This window comes from Hippopotamus amphibius, chromosome X (assembly GCF_030028045.1).
Source record: "Hippopotamus amphibius kiboko isolate mHipAmp2 chromosome X, mHipAmp2.hap2, whole genome shotgun sequence".
In the NCBI taxonomy this organism is placed as follows: Eukaryota; Metazoa; Chordata; class Mammalia; order Artiodactyla; family Hippopotamidae; genus Hippopotamus; species Hippopotamus amphibius.
The window spans coordinates 81,065,362-81,086,009 of NC_080203.1; the positions used below are offsets into that span (position 1 = coordinate 81,065,362).

General features: G+C 38.5%; 1 protein-coding gene across 1 annotated transcript; it reads left to right on the forward strand.

The window, feature by feature from the left end:
• The first annotated feature begins 454 nt into the window (after positions 1 to 454).
• On the forward strand, positions 455 to 878 carry LOC130842052 (cytochrome c oxidase subunit 6C). The gene has a single exon (XM_057718709.1). The coding sequence runs from the start codon at positions 510 to 512 to the stop codon at positions 735 to 737; it is 228 nt and encodes a 75-aa protein (XP_057574692.1). The 5' UTR covers positions 455 to 509; the 3' UTR covers positions 738 to 878.
• The last annotated feature ends 19,770 nt before the right edge of the window (positions 879 to 20,648 follow it).

A 20,648-nucleotide genomic window follows, 5' to 3' on the forward strand; every position in this document is an offset into this window, starting at 1 on the left:
CTGGACTAAGGTCTCCCACCTTGGAGGCTCAGGTCCAAACCTTGGCCAGAGCACCAAGACCCTGCCAGCCCCACAGCACAGAAGAAAAGGAAGAAGAAAAACAAACAAAAACAAGCAAGAATTTTTTTTTTTTAAAGCAAAAAACCAACAAATGAAAGAACAGACAAAATCCCAAGGCAAATGGTAAAAGCAGAACTAAACAAATGAGATCACATAAAGAAGCATACCTACGTGCACTCACAGCAAGAAAAGGGAAAAAAAAGAAAAGAGAAAACAAAGAAGAAAGCAAATGCACCAATAAACAAACCCCAAAACAAATACAAACACTAAAAATTAAACTAACAAAATCATAAAACAAGAAAGAAATCAAATGCAGACAGCAAACTAAAAAAAGGTAAAGAAAGCATAAAACAAGCACACAAAAATGATCAAAAAAAGATAAAGATGGGTCCATTTTTCCATCTGTCTGAAAGGACGTTGTTGTTGAGCTGTCAAGGAGAAAAACTACCATGGCTTCCACTTCTTTGACAAAACCTCAGATGCGTGGCCTTCTGGCCAAGCATCTGCGATTTCATATTGTTGGAGCATTCATTGTCTCCCTGGGAGTTGCAACTTTGTATAAGTTTGCTGTGGCTGAACCAAGAAAGAAGGCATATGCAGATTTCTACAGAAATTATGATTCCATGAAAGATTTTGAGGAGATGAGGAAGGCTGGTATCTTTCAGAGTGCAAAGTGATTTTGGAATATAAAGAACTTCTTTGGGTTGAGTTCCATGGAAGTTTGTCACTTACCTGTGTTCCTGAACTATGAAACTATGAACTATGAATATCTGGGCTAAGGAATAGTTTCTCTTGATAAATAAATGATTAAAAAATACAAAAAAAAGATAAAGATGAACAAAAGATGAAAACAAAAGGAAAAAACAGAAAAGTAGCAAAGTAAAAATTAAAAAAATATAAAATATAGTTAAAATGAAAACAAAGCAAAACAAAAGAAAATAAAACAAACAAGAGGAAAAAACACAAGGTAACAAAGAAGTGCAGTAGAAATAGGAAAAAATAAATAAAAATATATTAAAAAGAAAAGAATAAATACAAATTAAAATTAAAAGAATAAAAAAGAACAGAACAAAACAAACAAAAATAAAAGTAGTAATATTTTCCTGTGGCTTTATTTGTCAGTGTCCTTGCCCCTACAATTAGCCACAACTAATCCCTGCCTACACAGGAAGTCCTGCAATACTCCTAGCTAGGTCTCTGTACCTGCTGTGGGCACTATGAGGCCAGCTCAGACTCTGACCTGGCCTTACTCCAGCGTGTACTTGCCCCAATGTCCAAAGTTGTCCCCCAAATTCACAACATCAATTGTGGGAACACTCATTGTCTATCCAGGTATTCCACAGATGCAAGATTCTCCAAGCCAATTGTGGGGATTTAATCTGCTTCTCTTGTGGCTGCATAGCATTATTTCCCTTTCTCTCTTTTGGTCACACAGGCCCTGGGGTTCAGCTTTGGTTTTCACACTGCCTCTGCCTGTGGGCCACCCTCAAGCATCTGTTCCCCACCCAGGCAAGAGGGGGTGAAAGCAGCAGCTGATTAGGGGTCACTTTCTCACTCAGGCTGGGGGAGGGAGGGATATGGCAGTCACAGTTGGGCTGTGTGTGAGTACCTGCAGTAGCAGAGGCCTGCATGTAGTTGCAAGACCCTGAGGTACGCTGTGCATTCTCCCAGGGGAATTGGCCCCAGAATGTGGGACCCTTGGCAGTGGCAGTCTGCTCAGACTGTGAGGAAGTTGTGAGCACTGACCTGCCTTGCACACAGGACCCTTGACAGCAACAGCAGCAGCCTCTGTGGTCCAAGATAACAGCTGTAGCTCATGCTCACATAGGTGTTGCCCTGCTGTCTGTGACTGCACAGAGTGGGGAACTCCTATGGTGGGCTGCCCCTTGAGCACCCCACAACAAAGGTCTCTTGCCTCTCTGGCAGGCACAGGCTTTTTCCTGGACTCCCTCCTAGAAAGCTGTGTTGCACAAGGCTCCCTCAGGCAGTCCTCATGCAGGCAACCCCAGTCCTCTCCATAGGGTCTGACTTCTGAAGCCCAAGCCTCAGCACCCAACCCCTATCTGCCCTAGTGGCAAGCAGACAAGCATCTCAGGCTGGTGAGTGCTGGTCAGCACTGATCTTCCATGCAGGAATGTCTCTGCTTTTCCCTCTGCACCTCTGTTGCTGCCCTCTCCTCCAAGGCTCCAAAGCTCCCCTCTCTACCACATCCCCATCTGTGAGGGAACTTCCTAGTGTGTGGAAACGTTTCCTCCTTCACAGCTCCCTCCCAGAGGGGCAGGTCCCATTTGATTCCTTTTTTTTTTTCTTTTGCCCTACCCAGTTTCACGGGGATTTTCTTGCCTTTTTGGAAGTCTAAGGTCCCCTGCCAGCATTCAGTAGTTGTTCTGTAGGAGCTGTTCCACATGTACATGTATTCTTGATGTATTACTGGAGATGAAGGTGATTTCCACATCTTACTCCTCTGCCAATTTGTAGGTTTCTCTAGTAGTTTTCTGGTGGCATCTTTAAGATTTCCTATGTACAGTATCATGTCATCTGCAAACAGTGACAGCTTTAATTCTTCATTTCCAATTTGAATTCCTTTTATTTCTTTTTCTTCTTTGATTGCTGGGGCTAAAACTTCCAAAACTATGTTGAATAATAGTGGCAAGAGTGGGAACCCTTGTCTTGTTCCTGATCTTAGAGGAAGGACTTTCAGTTTTTCACCATTGAGAATGATGTTGGCTGTGGATTTGTCATATATGGCCCTTATTATGTTAAGGTAGGTTCCCTCTATGCCAACTTTCTGGTGAGTTTTTATCATAAATTGGTGTTGAATTTTGTCAAAAGCTTTTTCTGCATCTATTGAGATGATCATATGGTTTTTATTTTTTTTAATTTGTTAATATGGCACCACATTGATTGATTTTCATATTTTGAAGAACCCTTGCATCCCTGGGATGGATCCCACTTGATTATGGTGTATGATCCTTTTAGTGAGTTTTTGAATTCTGTATGCTAGTATTTGGTTGAGGATTTTTGCATCTGTGTTCATCAATGATATTGGTCAGTAATTTTCTTTTTTTGTGATGTCTTTGTCTGGTTTTGGTATCAGGGTGTTGGTGGTCTTGTAGAACAAGTTTGGGAGTGTTCTTCTCTGTGCAATTTTTTTAAGAGTTTGAGAAGGATAGATGTTATCTCTTCTCTAAATGTTTGATACAATTAGCCTATGAAGCCCTCTGGTCCTGGACTTTTGTTTGTGGAAAGATTTTTAATTACAGTTTGAATTTCATTACTTGTGATTGGTCTGTTTATATTTTCTATTTCTTCATGGTTCAGTCTTGAAATGTTGTACCTAAGAATTTGTCCATTTCTTCCAGGTTGTCCATTTTATTGGCATAGAGTTGCTTGTAATCTCTTATGATCATTTGTTTTTCTGCACTGTCAGTTGTAATTTCTCCTTTTTCTTTTCCTGTTTTATTGATTTGAATCCTCTCCCTTTTTTCTTAATGAGTCTGGCTAAAGGGTTATCAATTTTGTTTACCTTCTCAAAGAATCAACCTTTAGTTTTATTGATCTTTGCTATTGTTTTCCTCATTTCTACATTTATTTCTGCTCTGATCTTTAAGATTACTTTCCTTCTACTAACTTTGGGTTTTGTTGGTTCTTCTTTCTCTACTTGCTTTAGGTACAAGGTTAGGTTGTTTATTTGAGATTTTTCTTGTTTCTTGTTAGGATTGTATTGCTATATACTTCCCTCTTGGAAGCTTTTGCTGTATACCATAGACTTTGGGGCATCGTGCTTTAGTTGTCATTTGTTTCCATGTATTTTTTTTATTTCTTCTTTGATTTATTCAGTGATATCTTGGGTATTTAGTAGCATATTGTTTAGTCTCCGTGTGTTTATGTTTTTTACACTTTTTTCCCCAGTAATTAATTTCTAATCTCATAGCATTGTGATTGGAAAAGATACTTGATACGATTTCAGTTTTCTTAAATATACTGAGGCTTGATTTGAGATGCAAGATGTGATCAATCCTGGAGAGTGTACTGTGAGCACATGAGAAGAAAGTGTATTCTGCTGCTTTCATGTGGAATGTCCTTTGAATGTCAATTAAGTCTATCTGGTCTATTGTGTCATTTAAAGATTGTGTTTCCTTATTTGTTTTCTCTCTGGATGGTTTGTTCATTGATGTAAGTGGGGTGTTAAAGTCCTCCACTATTATTGTGTTACTGTCAATTTCCCCTTTTATAGCTATTAGCATTTGCCTTATATATTGAAGTTCTCCTATGCTGGGTGCATAAATATTTAAAATTGTTACATATTCTTCTTGGATGGATCCCTTGACCATTATGTAGTGTCCTTCCTTGACTCTTGTAATAATCTTTATTTTAAAGTCTATTTTGGGACTTCCTTGGTGGCGCAGTGGTTAAGAATCCACCTGCCAATGCAGGAGACATGGGTTCGATCCCTGTTCCAGGATGATCCCACATGTCACAGAGCAACTAAGCCCATGCACCACAACTACTGAGCCTGCACTTTAAAGTCAGTGATCCACAACTATTGGACCTGTGTGCCACAACTACCGAAGCCCACACATCTAGAGCCTGTGCTCCACAACAAGAGAAGCTACTTCATTGAGAAGCCTGTGCACCACAATGAAGAGTAGACCCTACTCACTGTGAATAGAGAAAAGCCCATGCAGAGCACAAAGACCCAATGCAGCCAATAAATAAATCAATAATAAAGTTAAAAAAAATAAAGTCTATTTTATCTGATATTAGTATTGCTATTCCAGCTTTCCTGTGATTTCCATTTGCAGGGAATGTCATTTTCTATCCCTTCACTTTCAGTCTGTATGTGTCCTTAGGTCTGAAGTGGGTCTCTTGTAGACAGCATATACAGGTCTTGATTTTTTATCCATTCAGCCAGGCTCTGTCTTTTGTTTGAAGCTTTTAATTCATTTTCATTCAACATAATTATCACTATGTACGTTCCTATTACCATTTTCTTAATTGCTTTGGGTTTATTTCTGTGGGTCTTTTTCTTCTCTTGTGTTTCCTGCCTAGAGAAGTTCCTTTAGCATTTGTTTTTAAAGATGGTTTTGTGATGCTAAATTCTCTTAGCTTCTGCTTGTCTGTAAAACTTTTGATTTCTCAGTCAAATCTGAGTGAGATCCTTGCTGGGTAGAATAAGTTTGGATTTAAGGTTTTCCTTTGCATCACTTTAAATATATCCTCCACTCCATTCTGGCCTGCAGAGTTTCTGCTGAAAGATCAGCTTTTAATCTTATGGGGGTTCCCTTGTATGTTATTTGCTGCTTTTCTCTTGCTGCTTTTAATATTTCTGTTTGTATGTAATTTTTGTTAGTTTAATTAACATGTGTCTCAACTTGTTTCTCCTTGGATTTAACCTGTATGTGACTCTCTGTGCTTCTTGGACTTGGGTGGCTATTTCCTCTCCCATGTTAGGGAAGTTTTTACTGTAAAACCTTCAAATATTTTCTCAGAAATTTTCTATCTCTTTTTCTTCTGGGACTCCTATAATTTGAAAGGTGTTGCATTTAGTGTTGTCTCAGAGGCCTCTGAGATTGTCATCATTTATATTCATTTTTTGTCTTTAGTCTGTTTTGCGACAGCAATTTCCACCATTCTATCTTTCAGCTCACTTATCGGTTCTTCTGCTTCAGTTATTCTGTGATTTTCTTCTAGTGTATTTTTCATTTCATTTAGTATGTGTTTTATCACTGTTTGCTTGTTCCATAGTTCCTCTAGGTTCTTGTTAAACATTTCTTGTACTTCCCTCAACCATGCCGCCATTCTATTTCTGAGATTTTGGATCATGTTTTTTTTTTATTTTTTATTTTATATTTTTTATTTTTTGGGGGGTACAGCAAGTTCAATCATCTGCTTTTATACACATATGGCCGTATTCCCTCCCTTCCTTGACTCCCTCCCTCTCAAGTCCCCCCCACCCTCCCTGCCCCAGTCCTCTAAGGCTTCTTCCATCCTCAAGTTGGACTCCCTTTGTTATACAACAACTTCCCACTGACTATCTATTTTACAGTTGGTAGTATATATATGTCTGTGCTACTCTCTCACTTTGTCTCAGCTTCCCCTTTACCCCCTGCCCCCTCTCAAACCTCGAGTTCTCCATTCCAATCTCTGCATCTGCATCCTTCTTCTTGTCACTGAGTTCATCAGTACCATTTTTAGATTCCATATATGTGAGTTAGCATACAATATTTGTCCTTCTCTTTTTGACTTACCTCACTCTGTATGACAGATTGTAGTTCTATCCACCTCATTACATATAGCTCCATCTCATCCCTTTTTATACCTGAGTAATATTCCATTGTGTATATATGCCACATCTTCTTTATCCATTCATTTGTTGATGGGCATTTAGGTTGCTTCCATGTCCTGGCTATTGTAAATAGTGCTGCAATAAATATTATGGTACAAGTTTCTTTTGGGATTATGGTTTTCTTTGGGTATATGCCCAGTAGTGGGATTACTGAATCATATGGCAGTTCTATTTGTAGTTTTTTAAGGAACCTCCAAACTGTTTTCCATAGTGGCTGTACCAACTTACAGTCCCACCAACAGTGCAGGAGAGTTCCCTTTTCTCCACACCCTCTCCAACATTTGTTGTTTCCAGATTTTGTGATGATGGACATTCTGATCGGTGTGAGGTGATACCTCATTGTGGCTTTGACTTGCATTTCTCTGATGATTAGTGACGTTGAGCATCTTTTCATGTGTTTGTTGGCCATCTGTATGTCTTCTTTGGAGAAATGTCTATTTAGGTCTTCTGCCCATTTGTGGATTGGGCTATTTGCTTTTTTGGTATTAAGCTTAATGAGCTGCTTGTATATTTTGGAGGTTAATCCTTTGTTGTTTCATAGGCAATTATTTTTTCCCATTCTGAGGGTTGCCTTTGAGTCTTGTTTATGGTTTCTTTCGCTGTGCAAAAGCTTTTAAGTTTCATGAGGTCCCATTTGTTTATTCTTGATTTTATTTCCATGATTCTAGGAGGTGGGTCCAAAAGGATCTTGCTTTGATGGATGTCATAGAGTGTTCTGCCTATGCTTTCCTCTAGGAGTTTTAAAGTGTCTGGCCTTACATGTAGGTCTTTAATCCATTTGGAGTTTATTTTTGTGTATGGTATTCAGAAGTGTTCTAATTTCATTCTTTTCCATGTTGCTGTCCAATGTTCCCAGCACCACTTATTGAAGAGGCTGTCTTTTTTCCATTGTATATTCGTGCCTCCTTTGTCAAAGATAAGGTGCCCCTATGTGTTTGGGTTTCCTTCTGAGTTCTCTATTCTATTCCATTGATCTTCCTTTCTATTTTTGTGCCAGTACCATACTTTCTTGATCACTATGGCCTTGTAGTATAGTTTGAAGTCAGGAAGCCTGATTCCACCAACTCCATTTTTCCTTCTCAAGATTGCTTTGGCTATTCAGGGTCTTTTGCGTTTCCATACAAATCGTAAGATTTCTTGCTCTAGTTCTGTGAAAAATGCCATTGGTAATTTGATCGGGATTCCATTGAATCTGTAAATTGCTTTGGGTAGTACAGTCATTTTCACAATGCTGATTCTTCCAATCCAGGAACATGGTATGTCCCTCCATCTGTTTGTGTCGTCTTTGATTTCTTTCATCAATGTCTTAAAGTTTTCTGCATACAGATCTTTTGCCTCCTTAGGCAGATTTATTCCTAGGTATTTTATTCTTTTGGTTGCAATGGTGAATGGGAGAGTTTCCTTCATTTCTCTTTCTGCTCTTCCATTGTTAGTGTATAGGAATGCAAGAGATTTCTGTGCATTAATTTTGTATCCTGCTACTTTACTGAACTCATCAATGAGTGCTAGCAGTTTTCTGGTAGAGTCTTTAGGGTTTTCTATATATAATATCATGTCATCTGCAAAGAGTGACAATTTTACTTCTTCTTTTCCAATTTGGATTCCTTTGATTTCTTTTTCTTCTCTAATTGCTGTGGCTACAACTTCCAAAACTATGTTGAATAATAGTGGTGAGAGTGGACACCCTTGTCTTGTTCCTGTTCTTAGAGGGAATTCTTCCAGTTTTTCCCCATTGAGAACGATGTTGGCTTTTGGTTTTTCATATATGGCTTTTATTATGTTGAGGTAAATTCCTTCTATGCCCATTTGCTGGAGAGATTTTATCATAAACGGATGTTGAACTTTGTCAAAAGCTTTTTCTGCATGTATTGAAATGATCATATGGTTTTTATCCTTCAAGTTGTTGATATGATGTATCACGTTGATTGATTTGTGTATGTTGAAGAATCCTTGCATCCCAGGGATAAACCCCACTTGATCATGGTGTATGAACTTTTAAATGTGCTGTTGGAGTCTGTTAGCTAGTATTTTGTTGAGGATTTTTGCATCTATATTCATCAGTGATATTCGTGTGTAGTTTTCTTTTTTTGTGAAATCTTTGCCTGGTTTTGGTATCAGGGTGATGGTGGCCTCGTAGAATGAGTTTGGGAGTGTTCTGCCTTCTGCAATATTTTGGAAGAGTTTGAGAAGGAGAGGTGTTAGCTATTCTCAAAATGTTTGATAGAATTCGCCCATGAACCCATCTGGTCCTGGGCTTTTGTGTGTTGGGAGATTTTTAATCACTGCCTCAATTTCCGTACTTGTGATTGGTCTGTTCATGGTTTCTATTTCTTCCTGGGTCAGTCTTAGAAGATTGTATTTTTCTAAGAATGTATCCATTTCTTCCAGGTTATCCAATTGATTGGCATATAGTTGCTTGTAGTAGTCTCTCATGATGTTTTGTATTTCTGAGGTGGCCGTTGTTACTTCTCCTTTTACATTTCAAATTCTTTTGATTTGCATCTTCTCCCTTTTTTTCTTGATGAATCTGGCTAATGGTTTATCAATTTTGTTCATCTTCAAAGAGAACCAGCTGTTAGTTTTATTTATTTTTGCTATGGTTTCCTTCCTTTCTTTTTCACTTATTTCTGCTCTGATCTTTATGATTTCTTTCCTTCTGCTCACTTTGGGGTTTCTTTGTTCTTCTTTCTCTAGTTGTTTTAGGTGTAAGGTTAGGTTGTTTATTTGATAATTTTCTTGTTTCTTAAGGTAGGACTGTATTGCTATAAACTTCCCTCTTAGAACTGCTTTTGCTGTGTCCCATAGATTTTGGGTTGTTGTGTTTTCGTTGTCATTTGTTTCTAGATATTTTTTGATTTCCTCTTTGATTTCTTGAGTGATTCCTTGGTTGTTTAATAGTGAATTGTTTAGCCTCCATGTGTTTGTATTTTTTGCAGTTTTTTTCCTGTAATTGATATCTAGTCTCATAGTGTTGTGATCTGAGAAGATGCTTGATATGATTTCAATTTTCTTGAATTTGCTGAGGTTTGATTTGTGACCCAAGATGTGATCTATCCTGGAAAATGTTCCATGTGCACTTGAGAAGAATGTGTAGTCTGTTGTTTTCGGATGGAATATCCTATAAATATTAATTAAGTCAAGATGGTCTAATGTGTCATTTAAAGCTTGTGTGTCTTTTTTTATTTTCTGTTTGGATGATCTGTCCATTGATGTAAGTGGGGTGTTCAAGTCTCCCACTATTATTGTGTTACTATGTCCCCTTTTATGGCTGTTAGCATTTGCCTTATGTATTGAGGTGCTCCTACGTTAGGAGCATAGATATTTACCATTGTGATATGTTCTTCTTGAATGGATCCCTTGATCATTAGGTAGTGTCCTTCCTTGTCTCTTTTCATAGTCTTTACCTTCAAGTCTAATTTGTCTGATATGAGTATTGCTACTCCAGCTTTCTTTTGACTTCCATTTGCATGGAATATCTTTTCCCATCCCTTTCCTTTCAGTCTATATGTATCCCTTGGTCTGAAGTGGGTTTTCTTGTAGGCAGCATATAGAAGGGTCTTGTTTTTGTATCCATTCAGCCAGTCTGTGTCTTTTGGTTGGAACATTTTATCCATTTACATTTAAGGTGATTATTTACATGTGTGTTCCAATTACCATTTTCTTAATTTTTTGGGGTTTGTATTTGTATTTGTTTTCCTTTTCTTGTGTTTCCTACTTAGAGAAATTCCTTTAGCACTTGTTGTAAGGCTGGTTTGGTGGTGCTGAATTCTCTTAACTTTTGCTTGTCTGGAAAGCTTTGGATTTCTCCCTCAAATCTGAATGAGATTCTTGCTGGGTAGAGTATTCTTGGCTGTAGGTTTTTCTCTTTCAGGACTTTCAGTATATCCTGCCCTTCCTTTCTGGCCTGCAGAGTTTCTGTAGAAAGGTCAGCTGTTATCCTTATGGGTTTTCCCTTATATGTTGTTTGTTGCTTTTCTCTTGCTGCTTTTAATATTTTTTCTTTGTGTTTAATTGTTGTTAGTTTGATTAACATGTGTCTTGGTGTATTTCTCCTTGGGTTTATTCTGTATGGGACTCTCTGTGCTTTTTGGACTTGGTTAATTATTTCCTTTCCCATGTTGGGGAAGTTTTCCACTATAACCTCTTCAAACATTTTCTCAGACCCTTTCTTGTTTTCTTCTTCTTCTGGGATGCCTGTAATTCGAATGTTGGTATGCTTAATGTTATCAGTGAGGTCTCTGAGACTGTCTTCTATTCTTTTTATTCTTTTTTCTTTTTCCTGCTCTGTGGCAGTTATTTCCCCCATTCTATCTTCCAACTCACTTATTCGTTCTTCTGCCTCAGTCATTCTGCTGGTTATAGCATCTAGAGTTTTTTTTTTTAATTTCAATTATTTTGTTATCCATTGCTGTTTGTTTTTCTGAGTTCTTATGAACTGTTTCTTGTACTTTCTCTATTTTGTTATCAAGATTTTGTATCATTTTTACTATCATTACTCTAAATTCTTTTTCAGGCATTTTTCCTATTTCCTCCTCATTTATTTGGTCTTGTGGGTTTTTTTCCTGCTCCTTTGCCTGCATGGTGTTTCTTTGTTTCCTCATGGTTGTCCAAACTTTTGGGGTTCCTTTCCTGGCGATAGAGGTGTTTATAGAAGACTGTCCAAGCCTCAGACTAATGTCCAAGTATTGGATTAAACAAATATTAAGTCTAGGAAACACATACATGAATAAGACATGCAATTACTGAATCCATTAGGACATATGGCTCTAGAACGACCTGACTGAACCCCAGTGTGCTATCAGATATTCAAAGAGAAACCCAACATAAATTGACAACTGAAACAGAACAAATCAGAGGCAAAAGTGAAAGCAAATGCAAAGAAACAAATAACACCTTACACGTACAAACATTAATCCAGGGAGATTTTGTAAGCTAGGATCAAATATAGAAAAGAGCCAGAGTACCATCAGAGAGAATGAAGATTCTCAGAATGTAATTAGACAACTGTACTAAGAACTAAGATAAAGGCAAAAGCCTAATATTAAATACCAAGGCAATGCATCATCTGGAGAATAGAGCAAGGAGTCTGAGCAGACCGATAGTGTTGCTTCTAAGTATGTTAAGATAAAATAAACTTAAAACGGCTGGAAGAAAGGGGAACAGAAGAACATAATGTGGTTGGAAATATGCAAATATAAAGAAAGGAATAGAAATGTATAAAAGATAGGGATGAAAGGAAAGTATGAGAGATATATTGTCCGTACTACCAAAAACTTAGCTAGATATAGAAGTATATAGAAAGGCAAAAAAAAAAAAAAGAATAAAAAATATCATTAAAAAATTATGTTATAAAACTTGTAGATCCCTTAGGACTAAGATCGTATTTAATAAAGAAAAAAAAAAAGAGAGAGAGAGAGAGAGAAAAAGAAAAAAAAAATCCAGAACTGATCCCAGAATGGACCAGTTCAATAGGTATTGATACTACTATTTCTGTTTCCTTAGCGTCTCAGCTGTAAGTGTCCTTCTCCTTGCCTTGGGTTTTTTTGCATTATTCTGTGATCAGCAGAGGTTCCTTTATTGTTCATCTGTAAATGTCAGTGTTTGGGGAGGGAGAGGGTACAATAGTGGCTCCTTCTCCTGGGAGTGAGTGAGCAGTGGCACACTGTTGTTTCAGTCGGGCTTGGAGGTGCCTGTTGCAGAGGGACGCTGGTGTCTCATGCGTAAACAGAAAGTCTTAGAGTTGGGCCTCTCTCAGGGTTTTTTGTTGTTGTTGTTGCTGTTGTTGTTGTTGTTGTTTTTTTCTCTCGGCAGCCTCCCTGCTGCTGGCATTGCAAGGGGTTTTAATCTAGCCCCACCTGAGTGCCTGAGGGTGCTTGTTATCCCTGAGCACCTTAGGTGGCCCGCAGGGTGTCTCTCCACTGCCTGTTGCAGAGGCGCCGAAAGAGAGAGAGAGGCTACATGTGCAGCTCCTCCCCCCTGCCCGTGAGCATGCAGCCTCCAGCCGCCATCATGGCTGGGCAGCTCTCTGGGACGGGCACTCCTCTCTGCGGACCTCCTCCCTCCTGTCCTCTCGGTCCGTCACCCTACCAGCAACAATGTTTCTCACCCTGAACCAGCTCTCCGGTTCCCACGCTCCCACTCCCAGACCCTCTGTTCAGCCGCGGATCGACGTCTCGGTCCGGGAATGCTGAGCTGTGCTGCGGACCCTCTGTATGTTTCTCACTCCCTCCCATCTGCCACAGCTCCGCCACTTCACCCTCTTTGAGCCGTCGTAGATGCCTCCCTACCGGCTATGTCGGGCTCCCCGCAGTCCTTTCTGGTGTCCAAGGCCGTCTGCTGGTGTTCAGCTGGTTCTCTGTGGGAATTACTGTGTCCTTCTGTGCATTCCGAATGCATCTGTGGAGAGGGATGCACTCCACCTCCCTCTACTTCGCCGCCATCTTTTCTCTCCTTGGATCATGTTTACTGTCATTACCTTGAAATCTTTCTCAGGTAGGTTGCCTATTTCCTCTTCATTTATTAGGTCTTGTAGGTTTTTACCTTGCTCCTTCATGATGGCGGAGTAGAAGGATGCAGATTTTGCATCTCTTCACAGCTACGGCACCTACCAGGCATTAGTGGAGGACTTTGGACACCTAAGGGGATGAGAGGAATCCCTGTGCTATTGAGCAGGTCAAGGCAGGTAAGGAAGTGAGAGCAAAAGTGGAGGCAGAATGGCACTGGCACCCCTGAGGGGTGCAGGGAGAGTGAAGGGTTTTCCAGGATCATAGGGGCCCAATCACTGTGAGGGGATCAACGAGGAAGGAGAGAGACCTTTGTGGGATTGAGGAATCAGAGAGGAATGAGGCCAATGTCTCCCCTGCCTGCTCCAGTCCCAGTGAGCCTGCTGGGGTCCCGGGCCTGGATCTCTGCCCTCCAGGGTCCCTTAGAGTTGCATGGGTCCTAAGCCTATGCCCCCTTGCCAAGGCCTTTTCCAGCCTCTTGGGTCCTGACCATAAACAACCCATCCAATGCCAAGGCCTTTTCCAGCTGTGCAGGTCCTGAGCCTAAGTGCCCCCAACCCCCACAAAACCCCCCATCACCAAGGCCTTTTCTGGCCATATGAGTCTTGAGCCTAAGCCCCACCACCCCAGGGCCTTTTCCACTGCAGGTCTTCAGCCTAAGCCTTGCCCCTCCCCACCCAGCACCTATTCTGTCTGTGAGGGTCCCAGGACTGAGCCCTGCACCCCTCATACACCCCATCAAGGCCTTTTCTGGCCTTTCATTTATTTATTTATTTCTGTATTTGTTTTGTTTTGCTTTTTTGTTATTTACTTTTTATTTCTATTTTTATACTATATATTTTGATGAATGTTAGATTGAAATTTATTTATTTATTTATTTATTTAATCTATTTATGGGGGTGTAGTTGTTTTGCAATGTTGTGTTAGTTTCTACTGTGCAGTGAAGTTGAGTTTCCTGTGCTATTCAGCAGGTTCTCGTTTGTTGTCTATTTTATATATATTAGTGTACATATTTCATTCCCAATCTCCCAGTTCATCCCATCACCTCTGTTTTCTGCCTTGGTGTCCATATGTTTGTTCTCTATGTCTGTGTGTCTATTTCTGCCTGCAAATTGATTCACCTGTACCATTTTTCTAGATTCCACATATATGCATTAATATATAATATTTTTTTTCTCTTTCTGACTTACTTCACTCTGTATGACAGTCTCTAGGTCCATCCATGTCTCTACAAATGACTCAATTTTGTTCCTTTCTATGGCCGAGTAATAGTCCATTGTATATATGTACCACATCTTCTTTATCCATTCATCTGTTGATGGATATTTAAGTTGCTTCCATGACCTGACTATTGTAAATAGTGCTGGAATGAACATTAGGGTGCATGTGTCTTTTTGAATTATGGTTTTCTCTGGGTATATGCCCACTAGGGGATTGCTGGGTCATATGGTAATCCTATTTTTAGTTTATTAAGATCCTCCATACTATTATCCATAGTAGCTGTATCAGTTTACATTCCCACTAACTTTTTTTTCTGATTTTATTTTTTATTCATTGTTATTGTTCTGCTCCTTTTTATTTGTTGCCTTTTTTTTCTTTTTTTCTGTGCCACATGGCTTGTGGGGTCTTTGATCCCAGGCCAGGGGTCAGACCCAAGCTCCTGTGGTGGGAGTGCTGAGTCCAAACCATTAGACTAACAACAGAGAACTTCAGAACCCGGGAAATTTATTTTCCAGGGTTTAGTTGTTTTACAATGTTGTGTTAGTTTCTACTGTATACCGAAGTGAAATACAGTTCCCTGTGCTATACAGCAGGTTCTCATTAGTTATCTATTTTATACATACTAGTTTATATATGTCAATCCCAATCTCCCAATTCATCCCAACCTAGCCTCCCCCCCCCCCCGCAGTGTCCATACATTTGTTCTCTTCATCTGTGTCTCTATTTCTGCCTTGCAAAATTTCATTCTTTTTATGGCTGTGTAATATTCCATTGTATATATGTACCACATTTTCTTCATCCATTCATCTGTAGATGGCCATTTAGGTTGCTTCCATGACCTGGCTTTTGTAAATAATGCTGCAATGAACTTTGGGGTGCATCTGTCTTTTTGAATTATGGTTTTCTCTCGTTATATGTCCAGTAGTGGACCCCAGGAAATATTAATTGGTGTGAGCTCTTCTGGGGGTCCTCATCTCAGCACCAAGACCTAGCTCCACCCAACTGTCTGCAAGCTTCAGTGCTGGACGCCTCAGGCCAAACAGCCAGCAAGACAGGAACACAGCCCCCCCATCAAAAAAAATGATATGACACAATATATGTTATCGATGAAGGAGCAAGGTAAAAACCTCCAGAGCAAATAAATGAAGAAGAAAAGGGCAACCTATCTGAAATATATTCTTTAATATTAAACAATTGTTGCATCTGTAGAATGAACTCTACTTTGTCCTGATATAATTAATCCAGCAATAAAAATCTCTAATCCTTCAGTCAATTATACAGTTCAAAACTCTTTGAAGGTCAAAATAACTCATCTGACAGCAAAAGCTAATCTGACCTGAAGCAAGCTTATTTATAGGTTATGTTTATCCTAATCAGTGTTATTCTTTGTGTGTTTTGCTACTTAAATATGAAAGCATTTGAATATGTGATGCTTCCCCAGTCCTTAATGGGAAGATTGCATAATAAAGCACCATGTCACATTGTTTTTTCTTTTCTAATTTTATGGTGGATAGTTGATTTACAATGTTGTTAGTTTCAGGTGTACAGCAAAGTGATTCAATTATACATATATTCATTCTTTTTTAGATTATTTTCTCTTATAGGTTATCACAGAATATTGAGTAGAGTTCCCTGTGCTATATAGTGTGTCCTTGTTGGTTATCTATCTTATATACAGTATGTGTGTATGTCCTTCCCAAGCTCCTGATTTATTCCTTCCCCCATGTTTCTCCTTTGGTAACCATAAGTTTGTTTTTGATATCTGTAAGACTGTTTCACTTTTGTAAGTTCACTTGTATCATTTTTTTATATTAGGTTACACATATGAGTGATATCATATATCTGCCTTTGTATGACTTATTTCACTTAGTATGATGGACTCTAGGTCCATCCATGTTGCTGCAGATGGCATTATTTCATTCTTCCTTATGGCTAACTTTCCATTGTATATATATGTACCACATCTTTATCCAGTCCTCTGTCCATGGACATTTAGGTTGCTTCCATGTCTTTGTTGTTGTAAATAGTGCTGCAATGAACATTGGGGTGCATGTATCTTTTCAGAATATGGTTTTCTCTGGGTATATGCCTGAGAGTGGGATTGCTGGATCATATGGTAGTTCTATTTTTAATTTTTTAAGAAAAGTCCACACTGTTCTCCGTGGTAGTTGTACCAATTTACATTCTCACCAACAGTGTATGAGCATTCCCTTTTCTCCACACCCTCTCCAGGATTTATTGTCTGTGGACTTTTTGATTAAGGCCATTCTGACATGTGTGAGGTGATAACTCCTTGTAGTTTGGGTTTGCATTTTTCTGATAATTAGCAATGTTGAGCTTTTTCTCATGTGCGTTCTGCCCAGGTAATTTGTAGCATTTTAGAACTATGCACAATTCCTCCCAGAAATTTACTATCTGTTATGCATTTTTGTCTTTATTGTTTCCTCTTCCTGCAAGGCCCTCAACCTACCATTTTATCCTTCCTTTATTTTTTAAGCTCTTTATTGGAATATAATTGCTTTACACTTTTCTACCAGCTTGTGAGGTACACCAAAATGAATCAGCTCTATTTATACATATATCGCCACATCCCTTCCCTCCTGCAGCTTCCTCCCACTCTCCCTATACTGGCCCTCTAAGGCATCACCCATCATCGAGTTGATCTCCTTTGGTTAAACAGCAACTTCCCACTATCTACCTATTTAACAGTTGGTAGCATATATATGTCTATGCTACACTCTCACTTTGGCCCGGTTCCCCCTCGCCCCCAGCCCCCAAATTCATGTCCTACAGCCCATTCTCTGCATCTCCATTCTTATTCTTGCCCTGTCACTGGGTTCATCAGTACCATTGTTTTTTTTTTGTTTGTTTGTTTTTTTCTTTTGTTAGATTTCGTAGATATGAGTTAGCATACAGTATTTGTTTTTCTCTTTCTGGCTTACTTCACTCTGTATGACAGACTTTAGGTCTATCCACCTCATTTCATATAGCTCCATTTCATTCCTTTTTATAGCTGAGTAATATTACATTGTATATATGTGCCACATCTTTTTTATCCATTCATCTCTTGATGGGCATTTAGGTTGCTTCCATGTCCTGGCTGTTGTAAGTAGTGCTACAATGAACATTAAGGTACGTGTTTCTTTTTGGATTATGGTTTTCTCTGGGTATATGCCCCGCAGTGGGATTACTGGATCATATGGCAATTATATTTTTAGTTTTTTAAGGAAACTCCAAACTGCTTTCCACAGGCTGTGCCAAATTACATTCCCAACCAACAGTGGAAGACAGTTCCCTTTTCTCCATACCCTCTCCAACATTTATTGTTTCTAGATTTTTTTGATGGTGGCCATTCTGACTGATGTGAGGTGATATCTCATTGCAGCTTTGACTTACATTTCTCTAATGATTAGTGATGTTGAGCATCTTTTCATGTGTTTGTTGGCCATCTGTATGTCCTCTTTGGAGAAATATCTATTTAGGTCTTCTGCCCATTTGTGGATTGGGCTATTTGCTTTTTTCATATGAAGCTGCATGAGCTGCTTGTACATTTTGGAGATTAATTCTTTGTCCGTTGCTTCATTGGTTAGTATTTTCTCCCATTCTGAGGGTTGTCTCCTTGTCTTGTTTATGGTTTCTTTCGCTCTGCAAAACCCTTTAAGTTTCATTAGGTCCCATGTGTTTGTTTATGATTTTATTTCCATTATTCTAGGAGGTGGGTCAAAAAGAATATTGCTTTGATGTATGTCATAGAGTGCTCTGCCTATGTTTTCCTCTTGGAGTTTTATAGTGTCTGGCCTTACATGTAGGTCTTTAATCCATTTGGAGTTTATTTTTGTGTATGGTGTTAGGAAGTGTTCTAATTTCATTCTTTTACATGTTGCTGTCCAATTTTCCCAGCACCACTTATTGAAGAGGCTGTCTTTTTTCCATTGTATACTCGTGTCTCCTTTGTCAAAGATAAGGTGCCCGTATGTGTTTGGGCTTACTTCTGAGTTCTCTATTCTATTCCATTGATCTTCCTTTCTATTTTTGTGCCAGTACCATACTTTCTTGATCACTGTGGCCTTGTAGTATAGTTTGAATTCAGGAAGCCTGATTCCACCAACTCCATCTTTACTTCTCAAGATTGCTTTGGCTATTTGGGTTATTTTGCATTTCCATACAAATCATAAGATTTCTTATTCTGCTTCTGTGAAAAACACCATTGGAAATTTAATAGGGCTTGCATTGAATCTGTAAATTGCTTTGGGTAGTATAGTCATTTTCACAATGTTATTCTTCCAATCCAAGAACATGGCTTTTGGTTTCTCATTTATGGCTTTTAATATGTTGAGGTAATTTCCTTCTATGACCATTTTCTGGAGAGTTTTCATCAAAAATGTATGTTGAATTTTGTCAGAAGCTTTTTCTGCATCTATTGAGATGATCATATGGTTTTTATCCTACAATTTGTTAATATGATATATCACATTGATTGATTTGCATATTTTGAAGAATCCTTGCATTCCAGGGATAAACCCCATTTGATTATGGTGTATGATGTTTTTAATGTGCTGTTGGATTCTGTTAGCTAGTATTTTGTTGAGGATTTTTGCATCTATATTCATCAGTGAGAGTGGCCTATAATTTTCTTTTTATGTAACATCTTTGCCTGGTTTTGGTATCAGGGTGATGGTGGCCTCATAGAATGAGTTTGAGAGTGTTCCTCCTTCTGCTATATTTTGGAAGAGCTTGAGAAGGATAGGTGTTAGCTCTTTTTGAAATGTTTGATGGCATTCACCTGTGAAGCCATCTGGTCCTTGTTTGTTGGCTTTTGTTTGTTTGGAGATTTTTAATCGCTGCCTCAATTTTCATACTTGTGATTGGTCTGTTTATATTTGCTATTTCTTCCTGGTTCAGTCTTTGAAGATTGTACTTTTTGAATAATTTATCCATTTTTTCCAGGTCATCCAATTTATTGGCATACATTTACTTGTAGTAGTCTCTCATGATCTTTTGTATTTCTGTGGTGTCACTTGTTATTCTCCTTTTTCATTTCAAATTCTGTTGATGTGTGTCTTCTCCCTTTTTTTTCCTAACAGTTTATCAATTTTGCTTATCTTCTCAAAGAATCAGCTTTTAGTTTCGTTGATGTTTGCTATTCTTTCCTACATTTCTTTTTCATTTATTTCTCATCTGATCTTTATGATTTCTTTCCTTCTGCTCACTTTGGGGTATCTTTGTTCTTCTTTCTCTAATGGCTTTAGGTGTAAGGGTAGGTTGTTTATTCGATATTTTTCTTGTTTCTTAAGGTAGGACTCTATTGCTATACACTTCCCTCTTAGACCTGCTTTTGCTGCATCCCAAAGGTTTTGGGTTGTGGTGTTTTCATTATCATTTGTTTCTAGATATTTTTAGATTTCCTGTCTGATTTCATTAGTGATTTCTTGCTTGTTTAATAGTGTATTGTTTCATCTCCATGTGGTTTTACTTTTTACAGTTTTTCTCCTGCAGTTGATATCTAAGTCTCATGGCATTGTGATCAGAAAAGATGCTTGACATAATTTCAATTTTCTTGAATTTACTGAGGCTTGATTTGTGACCTAAGATGTGACCTATTCTAGAAAATGTTCCATGTGCACTTGAGAAGAAAGCGTATTCTGAAGTTTTTGGATAGAATGTCATATAAATATCAAATAAGTCAATATGGTCTAATATGTCATTTAAAGCTTGTGTGTCCTTAGTTATTTTCTGTTTGGATGATCTGTCCATCAATGCAAGTTCGGTGTCCAAGTCTCCCACTATTATTGTGTTACTGTCGATGTCCCCTTTTATAGCTGTTAGCATTTGCCTTATGTATTGAGGTGCTCCTATGTTGGGTGCATAGATATTTATGATTGTTATATCATCACCTTTGCTTGATCCCTTGATCATTATGTAGTGTTCTTCCTTGTCTCTTGTAATAGTCTTTACATTACAGTCTTATTTGTTTGATATAAGTATTGTCACTCCAGCCTTCTTTTGACTTCCATTTGCATGGAATATCTTTTGCCAACCACTTACTTTCAGTCTATATGTGTCCCTTGCTCTGAAGTGGGTTTCTTAAAAGAAAGGAATTTATATATGTAGCCAGTATATCTAAGGTTCTTGTTTTTGTATCTGTTCAGCCAATCTGTATCTTTTGGTTGGAGCATTTAATCCATTTACATTTTAGGTGATTATTGACATGTGTGTTCCTATTACCATTTTTTTTAATTGTTTTGGTTTTTTTTTTTTTTTGTAGGTCTTTTCCTTCTCTTGTGTTTCCTACTTAGAAAAATTCTTTAAGCAATTGTTGTAAGGCTGGTTTGGTGGTGCTGAATTCTCTTAACTTTTGTTTGTTTGTAAAGCTTTTGATTTCTCCATTGAATCTGAATGTGACTCTCATTGGGTAGAGTATTCTTGGCTGTAGGTTTTTCTTTTTCAGGACTTTCAGTATATCCTGCCTTTCCCTTCTGGCCTGCAGAGTTTCTTCAGAAAGGTCAGTTGTTATC